Source organism: Microtus pennsylvanicus, chromosome 5 (genome assembly GCF_037038515.1).
Source record: "Microtus pennsylvanicus isolate mMicPen1 chromosome 5, mMicPen1.hap1, whole genome shotgun sequence".
Classification (NCBI taxonomy): domain Eukaryota; kingdom Metazoa; phylum Chordata; class Mammalia; order Rodentia; family Cricetidae; genus Microtus; species Microtus pennsylvanicus.
Window position 1 is genome coordinate 28,819,676 of NC_134583.1, and position 20,027 is coordinate 28,839,702.

The 20,027-nt window shown below is 47.0% G+C and overlaps 1 protein-coding gene across 10 annotated transcripts in view; it reads right to left on the reverse strand.

Annotated features, from left to right (window-relative positions):
* Positions 1-1,407: 1,407 nt before the first annotated feature.
* Stau2 (staufen double-stranded RNA binding protein 2) overlaps positions 1,408-20,027 on the reverse strand; it is a 332,068-nt gene continuing 313,448 nt past the window's right edge. For all 10 annotated transcript variants that reach the window (XM_075971430.1, XM_075971425.1, XM_075971427.1 and 7 more), the window contains 2 exons: positions 4,177-4,265; positions 1,408-2,510 (listed from right to left, as the gene is read on the reverse strand). In XM_075971430.1, coding sequence (XP_075827545.1) covers positions 2,417-2,510; positions 4,177-4,265 — 183 coding nt within the window. In that variant the 3' untranslated portion in view covers positions 1,408-2,416. The remainder of the gene's footprint in view (positions 2,511-4,176; positions 4,266-20,027) is intronic.

Below are 20,027 nucleotides of genomic sequence, written 5' to 3' on the forward strand. Positions count from 1 at the left end.
GGGTTCAATATTATATTTCTAATTAAAATGTGAAAACAACCCTTTTTTGGGCAGCACATTGGCCTCGGCCCTAGGAAGTGACTGCAAAGCTCTGGGCTGATTGAGACAAGCTGAAAGCAGACACCGTAATTGATAAAGGAGATAAGTCAATCTGCGGCCTTTAAAGAATAATGAGTTCCATTTTTCATCAAAAAGATCTCCTTGTGCTGAAGAAACATTCTCTCAATAAATCTACTTAATGGTTTCCCCTGCAATGATATATAACATTGCGCGGTGGAGCTGAGCACTGCCGCGGGCCTTGCCAATGCAGGCCCTGGTAATTCAGCTGGGGGAGAAAAAAGGAAAAGAAAGAAAAATCAAAAGATGTACAGGAAGTGCCACTGTTCCAGGAACATACTCCAGAGCCTCTTCCTGAGCAGTTCTGGAAGACAGAGGGTGCAGGATTTTGGATGGGAAATTAAAATGTATGCAAATGGCCGGTCTCCCACCATCACTGACTACGCTCTGTAGGCTTGGTCATGATTCAGCCTGGGGCGACTCCTTGTCAGACAGCTCTGGTCAAATGCTTCAGATACCTGGGCCGTGAGAACTGAGGAGTTCTGTGTCCCTTGAGCTTGCCACCTTCCCACAGTCCTGCCCAGCTCACTCTTTCTGTAGAAGGTGGCAGTGTTTATTGCGCAGGGAGCACCATGCTTCGGTGGCCCTGCAGGAAGTCCTTACGCGGGCCCCTCACCCCATCCAGGTGCTGAAGCTGCAGGGACAACGTCCTAGCAAAGCCAAGGGCCTACCTGCTGCCAAGGGAATGAGTTAGGGGGCCCCGTGTCCTCATTAGGCAGTAGAACTGTGCCCAAACAAAAGCTTCTGAGAACCCCGACTTTACAGACGTGTTGTTCTTTTCACTGGGACCCAGCCTTATGTAACCAAGCCCATTTCCTCCAAGGGCACCCAGCCCTCCCGGTGCCGGCAGACTTCTTCCCCACATGGGAGTCATTAGCAGGAGCCCTGCAGTTATTTCCTTATAGTGCTGTTTGTTTATCCTGCAGTCGCGTGTGAGTCAGCCAGATCATGATGGGTAGTGGTTTTGCTTGTGAAATCTTACATAATCCTACTGCTATTGTCAGGTTGGACCAAGCAGTTAGACCATATAGTGTTTTCTCATTGCACAATGTTTGCAAATCAATAAGGAGAAAGCCTGAACAACGCGATGACAGTGGCTGGCTGGACCAGGCCCTCGTCAGTCAGGCCCCAGTCACCCAGGAGGCTTGCCTGCAGTTTCACAGAAACAGCCAGCTCTAATTCCACGGCTGGGCAGGACAGCAAGGCTGGGTGGTGACCTTCCCTACATGTTTCACAGCCCTGGCATTTAAAAGGCGGGAGGGAGGGAGGGAATGAAAGAACAACAACTCATACGGAAACCGACCAAATCTTTACTGCATTTGCCCCACGGTGGATTCCGACATGCTGGACCAGAGCGTGGTTAGCTAGACGCTTCAACAAGCTTTCCCGTCCCCACCATGTACAGTGTTTATCTTGATCCTACTCACTGTCCTGAGTCCAGAGGCAGTTACTGAAGACACTCGGTGCAAACAGTGAGGGACTACAACACACGGATGGGGGTGGGCACAATTTCCACGACGGGGTAGACGTGCAGAGGCAAGACGCCCCCTGGATGGCTCATGGCGTCATGTAGCGCAAAACCCACAACTGCTTGGTTTTGTTTCATTTTGCCTCTTTAAAAGTCCCGAAAGACATGGAAACTACTTGTTCCTAGCATTATTTTATATTTTAAGTCGATCATCTGATCTGATCTCAACACAGTTATTTGCATCCATCTTTGTGCAACGCACCTTAAAGTGATTCATATATGCATGTGCGTATGTGTGTGCGTGTGTGTTTGCAAGATGAAGATTACAAATATCTGCATAAGAGGAGAAACGGTGCGACTATATGAAGACAACCATCACATTCCACAGCACATCAGTGGTTAAATTTCTCAATTGTCAAGCATTATTTCAAACGAGAGAGTATAACGACACAATCGCCACGACAAAACAACCGTTAAGGACAGAACCCAACCCAAACTCGGCTATGAATCATTTCAAGACTTTAGCCTTGTTTCTTACACCTTTCATTAATGGTTATTTTTAAGCTCCGGTAGTGGGATCAGATCTCTGCTGCCTCTGGGCAAAGGAGTTATGATCTGATCTCAAGTTCCAAGGGAAATGCTCAGAGTCTTATTTTCCCCCAGTTGAACAAACAGTACCCCGTACATTATCCTTGTGTTAGAACAGTGTTGTCTTCACACACATAAGACTCAGACAATGGTACTAGTCATTCATTTCCTCGAACACAGACACCCTCATGCGTGCTGACAGCTTTATAAGGACGCGGTGGCAGCCGTGGGTTCTGGGAGCTGCTAGATGGCCGACTTTGATTTCTTGCAGTCCTGAGTGATGGAGCCCGGGTTCGCCTGGTTATTGTCGGCTTTCTCTCGTAGGTGCTTGGCTTGTCTGAAAGATGAATACGTTAACAAGAGCTGAGGTCTGGAGCTGCACGTCTTCAGACATGTTTATTAGCAGATGGCACACAGGATGCAAAGGTCACCACAAGAGTGACATTTTAAAGGGAAGCAACAATATTTATGCTCAGATGGCCTGCTGATGAGATCATGTGGAAATGGTTTTGATTAAATTAGCTTATAAATGGTTGCCAATCTATAGACAGCCTAAAATGCCACGTCTGTTTACCAAATGTTATCTTCTCGCTCTCTTCTTACCTTTTAAGATAAGTGACCAAATACTGGTTTTTGTTTTGTTTTGTGTTCTTTTGTATGCTCATTTAACTATAGGAGCAGCATGTCTACATTTCACTTCCCAAATTCTGTGTTTTAATTCCGATGGCATCTTTTCGTGTGAATTCTGAAATCACACCAGTTCTTACTATGGCTTTGAAAGTGTTTGGACTTTATTATGCAAATATAATTGACTTTTCATTTTGCTAGTAAAAATTGGGTCTTTAGAGAAACTCCAAAGTCAGTCATTTCCATAGCACCTTATGTTCAAATCTCATAAAAAGCTATAAGCTGACTTTCAGAAATAATGATTCTACGTGTATGTTTGCTGTAGTCCCTGGCAGCCCTGTTTCTGTGACTGGGTATGTTAATGTTCCAGACAACAAAATAAAAAGCCAAATGTGAAAAAAAGGAGTAGGGGCTGCTTTCAATCCTGCTTTGTTTTCTGTCAGTTGTTCTTAGAAGAAATGCGAATGCCATTTTTTTTTTTCTCAAAAACCGAGTTGGTGAGAGAACGCTTGACATTATGTCGTGGAAACGGCCCTCTGCCAGCTGTGCAGCTGTGTGCAGTCAACAAGGCCAGGGCTTCTCTCCATGGCCTTGCAATGCAGAGTCAATGGCTAACTCACAGGTTAGAATGCCCACAGACATTTTAGAAGAGTTGATGAGGACTATCTACATGGTTTTCATTCTTCTGTATTTAACTGAGGTGTGAAGAGTGTAACCATCATTGTGGGGCTCTGTCTTTAGAAGAGTTGATGAGGACTATCTACATGGTTTTCATTCTTCTGTATTTAACTGAGGTGTGAAGAGTGTAACCATCATTGTGGGGCTCTGTCTTTAGAAGAGTTGATGAGGACTATCTACATGGTTTTCATTCTTCTGTATTTAACTGAGGTGTGAAGAGTGTAACCATCATTGTGGGGCTCTGTCTTTAGAAGAGTTGATGAGGACTATCTACATGGTTTTCATTCTTCTGTATTTAACTGAGGTGTGAAGAGTGTAACCATCATTGTGAGGCTCTGTCTTTAGAAGAGTTGATGAGGACTATCTACATGGTTTTCATTCTTCTGTATTTAGCTGAGGTGTGAAGAGTGTAACCATCATTGTGGGGCTCTGTCTTTAGAAGAGTTGATGAGGACTATCTACATGGTTTTCATTCTTCTGTATTTAGCTGAGGTGTGAAGAGTGTAACCATCATTGTGAGGCTCTGTCTTTAGAAGAGTTGATGAGGACTATCTACATGGTTTTCATTCTTCTGTATTTAGCTGAGGTGTGAAGAGTGTAACCATCATTGTGGGGCTCTGTCTTTAGCCATGCAATTACCATGTCTCACCTTTCGTAGAGCCACAAGAGCAAAAACACCGACCGAGGGTTTTACTCACTTTTCAAGGGAGCCTTTTTCAGCGTTCACTGCCCCTTCGATTGATTCCAGTCCTTGTTCAGAAAACTGTTTCAAGGCACTTAGAGCTGCCTGGAAGTGAGAACAAACAGAACCATTCACTGACTTTCACAGAAGGAACAGGTGACTGTGGAAGAAAGCCAGGATACAAAGACATCACTGGAACTCACTCTGTAGACCAGGCTGGCCTCGAACACACAGAGATCCACCTGCCTCTGCCTCCTGAGTGCTGGGATTAAAGGTGTGCACCACCACCGCCCGGCAAGACTGTCATTTTCAACAGTGCTTTATTTATATGCTCTTAATCAAAATTACATTTGAAAGTTTTCATCATTGCGGAACAAGGCATAGTGTAATGGTCTGTCCTATCCCCTTAAGAGACAAGCCCTGCCCATTCCCCCTGACCTAGGCAGATCTTCCTTCTGCTTCTAGCCTGAGTCTTTTCCTTTTTTCATCTCTCTTGAAGAGGCAGCTTCTGCCTCTCCCTTCTCCCCACTTCTCCCCTTCCCCCTCCTCTCTTTCTACCGTGGTCTCAGGACCCTCTACTGGCTGCCTGCCCCACTGGGTGACCTGTGGCATAGTCTCATGGTCCTCTGCCCATTGCCACCACTGGAGGACCTGCACCATTTTACTTAAACCATTACAATAAGTGCACTGGATACATATGTATGTCTATCCACGTGTGCATACCCATGTGCATGTTTGTACATGTGCATCCAGTGCTCTGATCATTGTCAGGGGATGGGAGTCGGCGGCATGCCCTCCTTTCTCCTTCTTACAACTTTGCAAGATCACAAAGCTCCATCTACAAATACAGTTCCTTAAAAGGCTTCTGCCACGATAACTTTGCCAAATTTCTCCTCACATGGCTGAAACCATGTACATTCTTTTCCTTGAAAAGCAAAGGCATTGTGTTTTCTGTCTTTGGCTTTCTTTTCAAAGTTAGTGGACCTGGAGCTCCAGCAAAGCCACAAAGTGGGGAGCAGACATTTATGCTCAAAGTGCAGGGGACCCTGAGAGGAGATGGAAAGCAAGACTCCCCGCTCCCGTGGGCTCTGGGGAAGCAGGACTGGCCAGGCAGAGGGCCTCCAGAGGTGTTGATAGGCCTTCTCAGGCGTGGGATACTGTCGGTGCTGACAGGCTGGTGGAGCCTGGCTGAATAGCTGGGAGGCACCAAAAAACGCAGTGCTGATAAGATCTACATAGCTCGTTGACACACTTGTGCGTGTTCCAAATTGTTAATTCTCTGGGTAAGAATTTGGTGCCTCTTCCCCTCCCCCACTCCGCCTCCTAAGCCCCATTAGAAAGGTTTTGTTGAGTCTGAGTGAGATAGGTGTCAGCGGTCCAGGATGTCTGAACCTTGGCGAGGCCTGCTGCTTCACACTTGGGGCATCTGGGTTTTCTCAGCCGCCTTTGAAAAAGGAGCTCACTCATGCGGTTTCCCAAAGAGCTGGCGAGGCCTATGGGTTCTTTGAAATTTCTTTATGTAGAAATTATTTGGGGATGGGTTAATTTTAAACTAATGGACTGAGATTTTTTTTTTTGAGCCGGGCACAGTTTTAGGTTTACAGGAACTCCACAGTTCCCACGATCCCCCTTCGTGCCAGTCATCTACGACGTCGTGCGTGCCCAAGGGGTGTCCGCTAATCAGCAAACACCAGTGTATCAGTAAAACTTCCTGTCAGGAAGATCCATACTAACATTCCTCTTTCTTTAATTTTATTTCTTTTCTTTTTATGAGACGGGGGCTGGTCTCAACCTCCAGCAATAGCCAGGATACTGATTTCCTTGCTCACCTCACAATGTTTGCCTTACAGATGCGCGTGCAGCACCATCCTGGCTTTCCTTAGGTTCTGACACCCATAACGACGCCGCTTTGCCGGTACAGCCACGCCGTTCTGGAATCCCGAGCCTTGCCCATTTATTCTTGTCTCCTCCCAATCCCTGACAGCGCCCACGTTTTTCCTGCTTCAGTAGCTTTATCTTTTCCAATAGGTCGTGAGGTTGAAACGCTCTGCTCTGAAACCTGTTTCAGCATCTCCTGTCTTCCCAATGCTCATTTCTCGTTTCTAGTTTGGGGAGATGGTGAGTGGAGCTGCTGAACAGGTCTGTGAAGGCTTTAGTGTAGAACTTAAACATTCGTCTCCCTTCTCTTTGGTCCTTCTCTTTTGTTTCGTAAGTCACAATTACAATATGCAGCCATAACGGGCAATTTTCTATTCCAACAGAAGTGTTTCAGGAACTGCAAACATATAAGCCTTCCGGTATGGGCCAGTTCCCATATTTTCTTTTAAAAATTAATACATTTTGAATTAAAATATAATTACATTACTTTCCCTTCTCCAGATCCTCCCAAGTCCCCTCCCTCCAATATCGTCTGTGCCTCACCTCTCAAATTGATGGTCTCTTTTTCTTTGACTATTATTGTTACATATATTGGTATATAAAAGTTTGCATAAATATATAAATTCTACCTGCTGAGATTTTGCAGTTTGTATATATATGGTTTCAGCTGCTATTACCTCTGTACCATGCTTCCTTCTAATAAAACAACTGGGCCTCATTTCAATAGTTTCTGTATTATACATTCTCGGACTATTTCAGGCCTAAGATTATGTGTGGGCTTTGTTGCTGTTGTATGGTGTTTGTTTATTTGAGATGGGGGTCTTAGAAATCTCAGGGTGGCCCTTCGACCTGTGACGCACTCACGACCTCCTCTGAACTTTCTCATCTTCCTGTCCACAACCTCCCTAGTGCTGGGCTCTGGGTGAGCAGTGTCATTCCCGACCAGCTAGAGTGCGGTAGTCTTCAGAGAGTCTGGGGTGTGCTTCCCATCTCCCCGGGGGAAACTGTGCCTTTGGCAGCAGTGGGAGGACCTTCAGGGGCTTCTGCTCCCCCACAGAGCTGTGAGCCAGAGGAACACACGTTGTGACTTCAAGGCCCTACCTTATTTAGGGTTGCTTTATCTTTTTTCTTTTTTGTTATTTATTTATCTATTTTCGGTTTTCCAAGACAGGATTTTTCTGTGTAGCGTACGCTATCCTGGAACTCACTCTGTAGACTAGGGTGGCCTCCAACTCAGAGGCCCCTTCCTCCTGAGTGCTGGGATTAAAGGTGTGTGTGGCCTCCCACCCCTCTGGTTAGCATTTACCACAGAGGCCCCTTCCTCCTGAGTGCTGGGATTAAAGGTGTGTGCCGCCTCCCACCCCCCTGGCAAGCATTTACCTTCTTTACTTCACACAGCTGCTTTCAAAACTTAAACTCAAGCTTCAAAGACAGACGTGGACAGTTCTCCTCCTGCCCCCGGGATGGGGAGATATAAAGAGGAATCGGTCACTTCAGTTGGCCTAGGAGACCTTGGGGACTGTGGAGTCCTGATGGGCGGCTAGGCTAAGCATAGAGCTGCGGGTGTGTGCCCTCCCCTGGGCTTGCAAAAGCAGCATGGGGAGCCAGGCCACACACTGCCACACTCCAAAGATCAAGCCAACTCTAAAACATCCCAGCTTCGTGGAGTGACCTGATGGATGTAGATGTCTTTGTAGATGCAAATGCATTTTGAACAAATGATCAGCTATCTTACTCAGATTTGTGAACTAGGTACATTATTGTCAAGAATGCTTATTTTTATCATTTCCTCCAAACAAACGATAGACGATCCATTGCATGCCGGGAAATTTTCATTTTCAGTGTGATCCTGCCGAATGAAAATCTTGAAAGTGACTGGTCTCTTGGTCCTGTTTGACTAAACACAAATTTCTACACTTTTGTTTTAGTCAGAAATCAACCCCGGGCCTCACCAAGCTAGCTAAGCGTTCCACCCCACTCTAACAAAAGAGTCCCTTGCGGGCTAGCTATAGCCTGTTTTCACTGTTTGCTCCGGTAACTCTGGCTCAGCATTGTCTGGAGCCAGGACCCACGTGACATCTCTCTAAGCCCAGGGCCAAGGCACGCCTCTCACATCAGAAGGAGATAGTGCTTTAGCACTTGCAAAATCATCCCGATGACGCTATCCTCGTGCCATTTGGGTCTTCTGCAGCCTGTCATCACTTCAAGAATGTCCTGCAGGCTGGGATGGCGGTGCGCTCTTTCGATCCGTGCTGCCAACGGTCTTCCAGAGCGCTTGCGTGACTGCTCTCCTCCACAGGTATGCTCACAGGCTTCCAAGTAACATTTCCTTATCATCAGTGAGCTCATTCAGCCCACGACTCGCTGATAACCCAGAATACAATAGCTCACAAGTATGAGAGGATTTCTTTCTAACTTACAAAGGGCAAAGGCGACAATTTATCTTGGCTGTATAAACAGTAATAGCTACCATTTGATGAACATCATTAGGTTGGAGTCATAGGATGGGGCCTCTTACCTGCATGACCTCAGGTCTTATCATAGCCACTAGGTTGATCTCACCCATAAGCAAACGGAGGCGCCAAGAATTCAAGTAACCTGCTTCAGGTCACTCAGTCGGTAAGTGCAAGGTCAGAGATTTGAACCCAGACCAAGTTCGAGCCACATCACTGTATTTAGTCTGAACTGTAAAGTGCTCACATTAAGCGCCCCAGAGTCAGCATGGCTTCCCACGGCACCACTACTGCAGCATCAGCACCATTATCCCAGCATCCTTTGTAATCCTCTTCCGTGCTTATTCTACCCATTGCTTCTCACAATCCAGTTCCTAGAAGAGGAATGTGTTGTCCTGTTTCCAAAGCTACACACAATGCTCCTGCATCATTCTCAGTTGGAGCTAATACCAAATGCCTACCGCCCTGATGTTGTCACTTAGAACTACCCAGGGGCCACAAATGAGAAGACCTAATTCTCCATGTTTTAACATTGTGAAGGTAACAAATCTTGCTCCCTTCACTGGCCTCCTGTCTTCATTCTTCAGAAAAACAGACAAACCTCTTCACTTCTCATCTGTGATTGTCTGCAAGAGGGAGAAAGCAGCTTTGGGGTTTGCTGGGCTTATGGGACACGTGGACTACTGCAGTCGTAAGAGGCCAGGGTCGTGAAGGTGCATGGACAAAGGCTGACCCTGATGTACAGACAGACAGCCGCTCATTCTGCTGAGGGCAGCAGAGCGTGTGTGTGTGCGTGTGAGTGTGTCGTGGGGTACCTCTTCTTCCAGGCACTCACAGAACTCCCGAAGCTGCTTCCTCCTGCACTTATGTGACATTCGCTGTGGGATCAGAGCAGGGCTTTCCTGTCATCATCCTCATTTTTATCTTATTTATTTATCTTTGAGATAGGGTCTTACCACTTAGCTCAAGGGAGCCCGAAAGTTGCAATCCAGTCCCAGATTGGTTTCAAACTCACAATCGCCTGGTCTCGGCATCCCCAGTGCTCAGGCATCACGCGAAGTCCCACCCCTCCCCACCGCACCCCCGCCCAAATCATCACCCACTCTTTCCCAAGAAAGGGCATTTACAGATTAAAGAGACCCATGGAAGGAGATAGGCAAGCTTCTGTTTCTACCCTCAGCTGCCTCTAGAGTCAGATCGTGAACAATGGCTCTCGGCAAACCTCAGCTTCATGCTGAGCCCAACAAGCAAAATGAGCCTTACCATCAAACTCACAATCGTCTTGTCTCAGCAATTACCTCAGAGAACAATGGCTAATGATACAGCTTTTTATGAACAAATACTAAAATTGAGAGGTCCACAAACCTATCTAAACACTTCCAAAATACGTTCAGAGGATGGTAAAATCAACGAAACCCTCAGGTTTGAGCAATTTTAATTGAAAATACTGTTAACTTACTGGAGATAGCTATTTAAAAAATCCCAAATATATTATAAATATGATACATAATACTGAAGGCAGCTTTGAAACGGGGAGAAGAAAACCACCTGTACTGGGGCTTCCTCATCAAGCCTGCTGAAGGAGCAAGCTCCAAACTGTCTTCTTGCTGAGAGTAAACAGATCACAAGATGCATTCCTCCCACTGCCTGCCACCCACCCTCTCAGCATGAACGCCTTGCGAGATGTGTAAACTAATCCTGGGGAGCCGTGGGAAGAGGCGACTCTGGGTCCTGAAGGACGCTAACCCAAGTTGGGTAACTTCCCACTCGACGTGGATTCCAGGATTTCAAAGATACACTAACATAAGGACCAGAGCCCTCCAGAAGTCGCTGGCCATAAACAAACAGAGAACTCAAGGATTTCATTTCCAAGGTCAGAAAACGTTTCCCCAGTAAATCAAAACAAACACACTCAGCATCTAATGGCTCTGACCACAGCCTGCCTACCAGCTACACCCTCAAACCCCAGCTTTATGTCCGTGAACTTCTTCTATGACTTAAAAAACAAGGAACGGAAAGAAAAAGCACATCCAGCGGGTTTGCTGCAGCTTTGTTTGAAAAGAAGCTGGAGAAATGTTCCCTATTTTCATTCTTGTTTTCTCGGCCCTGTGTGTGTGTGTGTGTGTGTGTGTGTGTACGCGCGCACACGCATGTGTAGGTGTTGGGGGTGGTGAGGGATGGAGAAAGGGTGGGTGGGGTATATAGTAGGGGTGTGTGGGTGGGGGAAGTACATGAATGGTATGTATATGCAAGGCGGGGTGTGTGGATGGATGCGTGTGTGCGTGTGCACAAGTTTCCTTTAGAGGAAAGTATTTGCATAGATACATAGAGATATTTTTGTTCCCCAAAGGTTTTACAACTGTTTTATGAGTAAATCCCCACAATCCTAGAATAGATGTCACTACCACCTCATGTGTCCCTTGTTTTGAATGTTGTTATAGCAATGCCGGAAACATGATGCCAATGAGATACTTCCCATGCCTGCCTGCTGGATGTGTGTGTGTGTGTGTGTGTGTGCGCGCGCGCATGCGTGAGACACATCTTTCCAGTCATTTTTGCGATCTTTATCTCTCCTTCTTGTCAACTAGTAATTAGCAAATATTGTAGACACCATCTTTCCTTCTTCCTGCTTCCTTGTCCAGGGATTAACATGAAATGACAACACAGCAGCATTAGGTCACCTTCTGAGAGACCACAATGGTCTTTACGAGAAAAATGCGACTTTTAACCCATGCCTTCTAAACAGCAGCCTTCTGTGCAGCTCTGAACAAGGTGTCCAATGGATCCTTTTCTTTCCGTTGCTTCTGTCACTTTCCCCCAGAAACAGGCTGCTCCTATCAAGTCAATAGTAGCTGCCCATCTGAATGAGGCCTTCATATTTAAGTAAGCATCCAGGGTTTGTTTAGTTTTGCTGTTTCTCCCCAAAGTGCCTGCTTCTGCTGAGCTCTTGTGGGGGATCAGACATAACTGCTGATCTGCTCAGAGAGCCCACAGTTAATCAAATCAGACTCCTGTCAGAAGAAAGGCTCCTTTTTCAGAAGTAAACATCCTCGGGGGAAGACTCCTAACTTCTTAGCTAAATAACTGAAACAAACAAACAAACAAACCAGAAGTTTCTTTAGGAAAAATAAAGACTGCCCGGCAGCCCCCTTTACTGTGGAAAGTCTTCATTATATTTTGTATCTTGTCTCTGTCTCTCTCTCTCTTTTGTTTTTTGTTTTTCAAGACAGGGTTTCTCTGTAGCTTTGGTGCCTGTTCTGGAACTCGCTCCATAGACCAGGCTGGCTGGGTTCGAACTCACAGAGATCCAGCTGTCCCTGTCTCCCAAGTGCTGGAATTAAAGGCGTGCACCACCACTGCCCACCTGTCTCTCTTTATGTAAAGAAAGAGAGGCCCAAACAGCCTTGTGTTTCTGGCTATCTCGCACTGAGGTAGGCCCTTCCATTTTCTCCATTTCAGATGTCACCTTTGTATTAGAGAATTACACGAGCTTCAGTTAGCACCTTACTGTCCTTCCTGGCGACAATTTCACCCTCGTCTGTGCTTTCCACTCATCCTTCCACAAGCCTATTAGTTCAGATAATTTCCATAAAATTGGCACTTTATAAAAAGACTTGCCATTGAAAAAGAGGAATGTCTGCCTGCTAAGATGAAAATTACTTGTTATGGGAAAAATAATGAGAGGGTGGGTGATTAGAGCCGTGCGGATTTTCAGTAGTCTCCTAAACAGGTGTTTAGACTCTAGAATTTGGGGAATTATTTAAAGATAAGCATTTAAAGTAGAGACTTGGCCATCCATTGCCTATTTCTTGTGGTTAGGGTGTCAGAACGGGAATCTGCACAGCTGCGGCCTAGACAGTGCAGAGCCCAGGCAGGTGCAGCGCTGCCTGTCTGCGGACTGTGTCCATGTGTTCTGAACATACTGAGCGACTGTCTCAGGACTGTGTCCATGTGTTCTGAACATACCTGGGCGACTGTCTCAGGACTGTGTCCATGTGTTCTGAACATACTTGGGCGACTGTCTCAGGACTGTGTCCATGGGTTCTGAACATACCTGGGCGACTGTCTCAGGACTGTGTCCATGGGTTCTGAACATACCTGGGCGACTGTCTCAGGACTGTGTCCATGGGTTCTGAACATACCTGGGCTACTGTCTCAGGACTGTGTCCATGTGTTCTGAACATACTGAGCGACTGTCTGAGGACTGTGTCCATGTGTTCTGAACATACTGAGCAACTATCTCAGGACTGTGTCCATGTGTTCTGAACATAGCTCAACGACTGTCTGAGGACTGTGTCCATGTGTTCTGAACATACCTGGGCGACTGTCTCAGGACTGTGTCCATGTGTTCTGAACATACTGGGCGACTGTCTGAGGACTGTGTCCATGTGTTCTGAACACAGATCAGTGACTGTCTGCGGACTGTGTCCATGTGTTCTGAACATACTGGGCGACTGTCTGAGGACTGTGTTCATGTGTTCTGAACATAGCTGGGCGACTGTCTCAGGACTGTGTCCATGGGTTCTGAACATACCTGGGCGACTGTCTCAGGACTGTGTCCATGGGTTCTGAACATACCTGGGCGACTGTCTCAGGACTGTGTCCATGGGTTCTGAACATACCTGGGCTACTGTCTCAGGACTGTGTCCATGTGTTCTGAACATACTGAGCCACTGTCTGAGGACTGTGTCCATGTGTTCTGAACATAGCTCAACGACTGTCTGAGGACTGTGTCCATGTGTTCTGAACATACCTGGGCGACTGTCTCAGGACTGTGTCCATGTGTTCTGAACACAGCTCAGCGACTGTCTGAGGACTGTGTTCATATGTTCTGAACATAGCTCAGTGACTGTCTGCGGACTGTGTCCATGTGTTCTGAACATACTGAGCGACTGTCTTAGGACTGTGTCCATGTGTTCTGAACATACTGGGCGACTGTCTAAGGACTGTGTTCATGTGTTCTGAACATACCTGGGCGACTGTCTCAGGACTGTGTCCATGGGTTCTGAACATACCTGGGCGACTGTCTCAGGACTGTGTCCATGGGTTCTGAACATACCTGGGTGACTGTCTCAGGACTGTGTCCATGGGTTCTGAACATACCTGGGCGACTGTCTCAGGACTGTGTCCATGGGTTCTGAACATACCTGGGCGACTGTCTTAGGACTGTGTCCATGTGTTCTGAACATACTGGGCGACTGTCTGAGGACTGTGTTCATGTGTTCTGAACATAGCTGGGCGACTGTCTCAGGACTGTGTCCATGGGTTCTGAACATACCTGGGCGACTGTCTCAGGACTGTGTCCATGGGTTTTGAACATACCTGGGCGACTGTCTGAGGACTGTGTCCATGGGTTCTGAACATACCTGGGCGACTGTCTCAGGACTGTGTCCATGGGTTCTGAACATACCTGGGCGACTGTCTGAGGACTGTGTCCATGGGTTCTGAACATACTGAGCGACTGTCTGAGGACTGTGTCCATGGGTTCTGAACATACTGAGCAACTATCTCAGGACTGTGTCCATGTGTTCTGAACACAGCTCAGCGACTGTCTGCGGACTGTGTCCATGTGTTCTGAACATACTGGGCGACTGTCTCAGGACTGTGTCCATGTGTTCTGAACATACTGGGCGACTGTCTGAGGACTGTGTTCATGTGTTCTGAACATACTGGGCGACTGTCTGAGGACTGTGTCCATGTGTTCTGAACACAGCTCAGCGACTGTCTCAGGACTGTGTCCATGTGTTCTGAACATACTGGGCGACTGTCTGAGGACTGTGTTCATATGTTCTGAACATAGCTGAGCGAGGGAACCCTCACTACCATGGTTTCCTCTAATGGGCTCTTTGTTTGCCCACCATTATTCTTGATTTGTCTTGATTTGATTAATTTTGATTATTCAGTACAAAGTCTCTTGCTTTTCCTTCCTTCGTTCCTTCGTTCCTTCGTTCCTTCGTTCCTTCGTTCCTTCGTTCCTTCCTTCCTTCCTTCCTTCCTTCCTTCCTTCCTTCCTTCCTGTCTGTTGTTATTTTAAGACAGGTTCTCACTATGTTACCCCTACCCCTCCTGACCTGGAACTCACTAGCTAGACCAGGCTGCCCTTGAACTCTCAAAGATTCACCTGTCTCTGCCTCCCTCAATGCTAGGATCAAAGCCTTTGCCACCACACCTGGCTGGTTCCATACAGCCCCCTTTGTAAAGGGCCATCTCAGGAATCTGCAAGCCACCTACCTCATCCACCAGAGAATTAAAAACGTAGAACCAAAAACTGGCTTAATTTTTCTCTGTTTGTTTCTTTGAGAAAAGAGTCCCAGGAATTACCAACTGTCCAGAACCACCAGGACCATTCACATTTTTTTCCTTCTATGTTCAGCCATCCATCAAGACATCAACAGACACACTCAGCAGCCATGGTTCTTCTATGTTCAGCCATCCATCAGGACATCAACAGACACACTCAGCAGCCATGGTTCTTGTATGTTCAGCCATCCATCAGGACATCAACAGACACACTCAGCAGCCATGGTTCTTGTATGTTCAGCCATCCATCAGGACATCAACAGACACACTCAGCAGCCATGGTTCTTGTATGTTCAGCCATCCATCAGGACATCAACAGACACACCATGGCAGCCATGGCTCAAGTGGGTCCATGCGACCACGGGTAGACTCTGGTGTCATTCACATGATGCTAGTTTTGCAGGCATGCAAAATATAAGAATTATGGGGCCATGACAGCTTCAGCCAAGGTCTCAAAGGAAAGCAGGGGATGCTGGGCAGTGTGTTTCTTGGCTGTAATCCCCATGGCAGAGTAACACAGAGCCGTGGGACTGAAGCCTCCATGGCAGTGGGGACCCAGGAAAGGAGAGACATCAGAGCAGGCGATGTTCCTGCAGCAATGTGTATTAGAAGCATTTGAAAATGTATATCTTCTCATCAATTTATCCTTTACAAATTTCTATGTACCCGGTGAGTCTGTGACGCTACAGGTGGTGAACAAAGCCAGCCGGAGAGCAGTCAGATGGACTGGAACCAGCAGAGGGCTGACTGAGCCTTCAGGTGCCCACCTCCCATCACAGAGGGCCCTGGGCTCCAGGATATCCTGCTGGAGGCTCTGAATACTTTACTATAGGGATATTTGCCCCGTGCCTCTGACCATTGCATCTTGGAGATATGTAACTGTCTCAGCCAAGAAACTTAGAGGAGACTTTGGAATTAGAACAAGACATAAAGACTCTTGGAGACAGACTAGATGCAGTTTGCTCTGTGAGGTAGACATGAACCTTTGGGAGTTCGGGACAGAATGCTATATTTTGAATTGTCATTAAGGCCATGCTATTAGGTGATGGTACAAACTGTTAAGAGCTGGGACCTAGTGGGAGGTGCTTAGGTCATTGCACAGACTGTGAACCCCTTCTTCCTCTTCCTTCTTGCTTCCTGGCTATAAGGTGAGGAGTTTGGGTTTACCTGTGCTCCTGCTGTGACACACTGTCTTGCCATAGACCCCAAACATGGGGGCTAAGAAACTATGGACTGAAAGATCCAAAACTGTGAGCCCAACTATTCCTTTTTTCTCTCTAGGTTGATTGTCAGAGTGATGGGAAAGTAATTCACATAGCGTCTGTCAGGTCTAGACTAATCTACTGTGGACCATCTGCGTGTCCTTGTACAAGTTACCTGCTCAGTCTCTGTAAATTGGAGCCGACAACTTCTCCCTGGGGAGTGAGTGCCCGGACTCTGGTGGTGTTTAAATAAATAAGAGTATGAACTACACATTCTTCTTTATTCTGCTTTCTCTTTAGTCATATATGCATATATGTCAGATGTGTGTGTGTGTGTGTGTGTGTGTGTTTAGTGGCTTGGATAAGAATGGCCCCCATAGGCTCATATATTCGAATATTTGGTTCTCAGTTAGTGGAACTCTTTGGGAAGAATTAGGAAATGAGGCCTTGTTGTTGTTTCACTGGGGATGGGCTTTGAGGTTTAAAAATCCTATTTCAGGCCCTGTCTGTCTGTCTGTCCCTCTCTCTTTTTCTCTCTCTGCTTGCTGCCTGTGGATCAGGATGTAAAGCTCTCAGCTACTGCTCAAGTGCCATGCCTGCCTGCTTCCCACCATGATCATGGACAAACCCTCTGAAACTAAGCAGCCCCCATTTAAATGTTTTCTTTCATAAAAGCTGTCTTGGTCATGGTGTGTTTTCACAGCAATAGAACACAGTAGATCAGCCTCTCTCTCTCTCTCTCTCTCTCTCTCTCTCTCTCTCTCTCTCTGTTCCTTCCATGTTTCTCTGAAGTTTTCAAGCCTACTGACTTCTTATTGTTCTTTGTAAGGAAATCCTAGAATAGCATCCTGTGACCTCACACCTCACAATATTAAAAATGAACGCTTACGTCATCTAATCCCACGTTAATGTTTCCTTAACAGTCTCAAAGATAACCTATAGTTTATATGTAGTGTTCACTCGGCTGGTCTCTTAAGCCCTGGGAGTCCTATGGTAGCCGAACCATGCTGCCCATGACCTCGTGGTACCTATATTTTACTTCACTGGTGAAAATGGCCTTGCGGGTGGATTAGTTAACCTTCAAAGCAGATGCTTAGCTTGAGTTATGCAGGTGAGCCAAATCTAGTCACAGGAGACCTTCAAATTAGAGAGCCATTCCCAGATGTGCTTAGACAGGGGTGGGGGTTGGAGGAGATGACATCAGCCGCTCTGAATGTAAAGAAAAGACCAAGAAATGCAGGCAGCTTCAAGAGGCTGGGAAGGCAAAGAAATCAACAGGCTCCACCCTAAAGAAGGTGGACAAGCTCTGAGTACCACATTTGGAACTGTCAGAGCTGTCACAGATGATCCTCTAAAGGAAGTCTCCTGGAGCAAGGTCCATGCTGAGTCCAGGAGGGAGACCATGAGCGCCCAAGATGCCTACACAGACGGAGGCTGGAGCAGAGAGAGAACAAAGTGGCAATGCCCACTCCCTACAAGTCAGACCTTCTCAAACCAGTCTTTACCTCATGATCAAGTCGCTTTCCACCCCAGTCCTTTAACGGCCTCCTGCTTCCAGAAGAGAATCCAACCTTTTCCCATGGACCCACGGGCCTCTCTGCTGGCTCCTCTCTATATTAGCTCCATTCTGTTCCTCCTGGGGACAAGTTCCTTCCCACAGACGGTACCTCTAGTCATTCTTCTGGCCACCGGCTGCTTGCCAGCGCTCAGGCCTCCTCCGATGGCCCACCGCACACCTTTGTTTATTCCCCTAATGCCGCTGTCAGAGTCCACCATTAGTCCTTTGAGGGAAGGCCCTGGTCCACATGACTCACCTCTATTGAGAGCCCAGTGCTGCGTTCAGCACTAGGAAAACCTACGCCAACACATACGCCCCTTCAGTCAGGAGTGAGGCACACGAAAGTGGCCCTGTGATATGAGCAGTGCAGTAACAGAGGCTAGGCAAGGGGAACACCAAGAAACACAGAAGTCAAATAGGGGACAAGATTTAGGGAGAGAGCACCCTTCCAGCCCAAAGCCCCTGGACATGGCTGGGAGCGTGGATAGGGCTGGGATACAGGTGTGTGCTGGGGCAGTGTTGACGCTGTAGTACAGAAAGGGAAGAAGTCTTACAGTGGAAGTTTAGACCAAGCTCCAGGGACAGAAGCCACAACCAAATAAATGCAGACTTGTGTCCAGGGAGAACAGGAGGGCTCAGAGGGAAGACTCAGTGAGGCCCAGATGCTTGTGCACACTGTCAGCCAGGTGGCTGCGAAGGCCTGCTACTCAGGTAGGGCCGCTCACAAAGACAAGGTCACACAGGTGGCAATCCTAAGGACTGGGTGCTGTTGGACAAGGGTTATTGGAGGGGTGACACACACACACGTGTACACACGCACACACATCACTTATTATGTGTAATATCTGTGTGTGTGTGTGTGTGTGTGTGCGCGCGTGCAAATGATGATCACAGCACGTATGGTTACTCCCACTATGGCCAATGTCAAACTTCCAGGACACTTCAGTGAACACGGATGTGTGCCTAGGTGGCAAATGTAGACCATGAGATCTAGTCCGGCACCATCCTGCTGCATATAAATGTAATGCAGTTGAGCCAAATCACTGAATCCTGCAGCAAAGTGGGTTAGACCTTGGGGTTTGCAGCTGGACAAACAGCTGGCTCCCTTCTTCTTAGCTGTGATCATGGGGAAGTAAAACCCTCAGCTTGTTGTGGAACAGTCTTTGGGTAAACTGTGAATATGTGTTGCTCTCATTGGTTTAATAAAGGGTTAAATGGCCAACAGGCAGGCAGGTAGAGGTAGGCAGGACTTGCAGACAGCAAGAGATGCAGCGATGAAGATGGACGGAGTCCCCAGGAGATGTGGGGTCACTAGCTAGGCACAGAGGAAACAGGAAACAGGGTATGTAGAAAATGAGGTAACAGCCTTGAGCCATGTGACAACACATAAATCAATAAATATTGGTTAATGTAAGTTGTAAGAGCTAGTTAATAACAAGCCTAAGCTATCTGCCGAGCATTTATAATTAATAATAAGTCTTCGTGTGGTTATTTGGGAGCTGGCTGGCAGGGCAGAGTTGACTGGTGGGACAGAAAAGTCCACCAACATCAACTACTAATGATCTATTATTTGATACTGATAAAGCACATGCTTAGTGCTAAGGACTTCTCACTTCCAAATCCATGAACTCTTCACCCTCATCAATGTGACTTCTACCCTAGTAAAGATGTGGTGGCAGAGACATTGGTGAAATGGTCACGTGGTCACATAGCTTGTTCCGGGTAGATCTGGAACTTGGGCCTAAACAGGCTGGCTCTGGACCTGTCTTCTCAACCCAGGAAGAGACTGTCATCTGAGTGTTCACCCGGGTGGCATGACCAGACACAGAACCCTATGAGAACAAAGGTCTGGGTGTGGGAGCTGAAGCCACGGGCTCTCTCTGTGATCTGCTTCCTTTCTGTGCTTACGGTCTTCTGAGTGGTGGTCACTGGGTGTGATTTGAGAAAGTACAGAGTGTTAGCAAAGGCTACCAGATTTGTCTAGGCAGATGGACTGGAGGTAGGCAGGGCTGGCTTCAACAGTGGGGCCTTTTGCATGGTATAGAGATGTGCAGTGTGGTTCATTTGGAGACCTCTGTCAACTGAGAGCCCCAGTAAGTGGGGGCCAGATACTCACTAGGTGAACCAGAGCCTATAAATGAATATATTAATTGGTAACTTCTTATTTCATCTTAAAGATGAAAGACTAGATTTTGCTTGGCTTCTGGGACTTCCTATATTCTTCCTTTTCCTTCTCATCCCTTTCAGTCTCTCATGGAGTTGGTTTTTCCTTCTTCCTGATTTTGGAAGTCTGTTCTTGGACTTCATATCACCTCCATCAAATACTCTATCAAGATGATTTCACTGAGGCTGGTTACTTAAGTCCTTTACAAATTCAGACAGCTCACATTGCTATTGTTAGCCTGGCCTCTGGCCTCAGAGTTCTCATGCCTGGGTTTCTCTAATACATGGCATGTCAATCCAGCCCCATACTGAA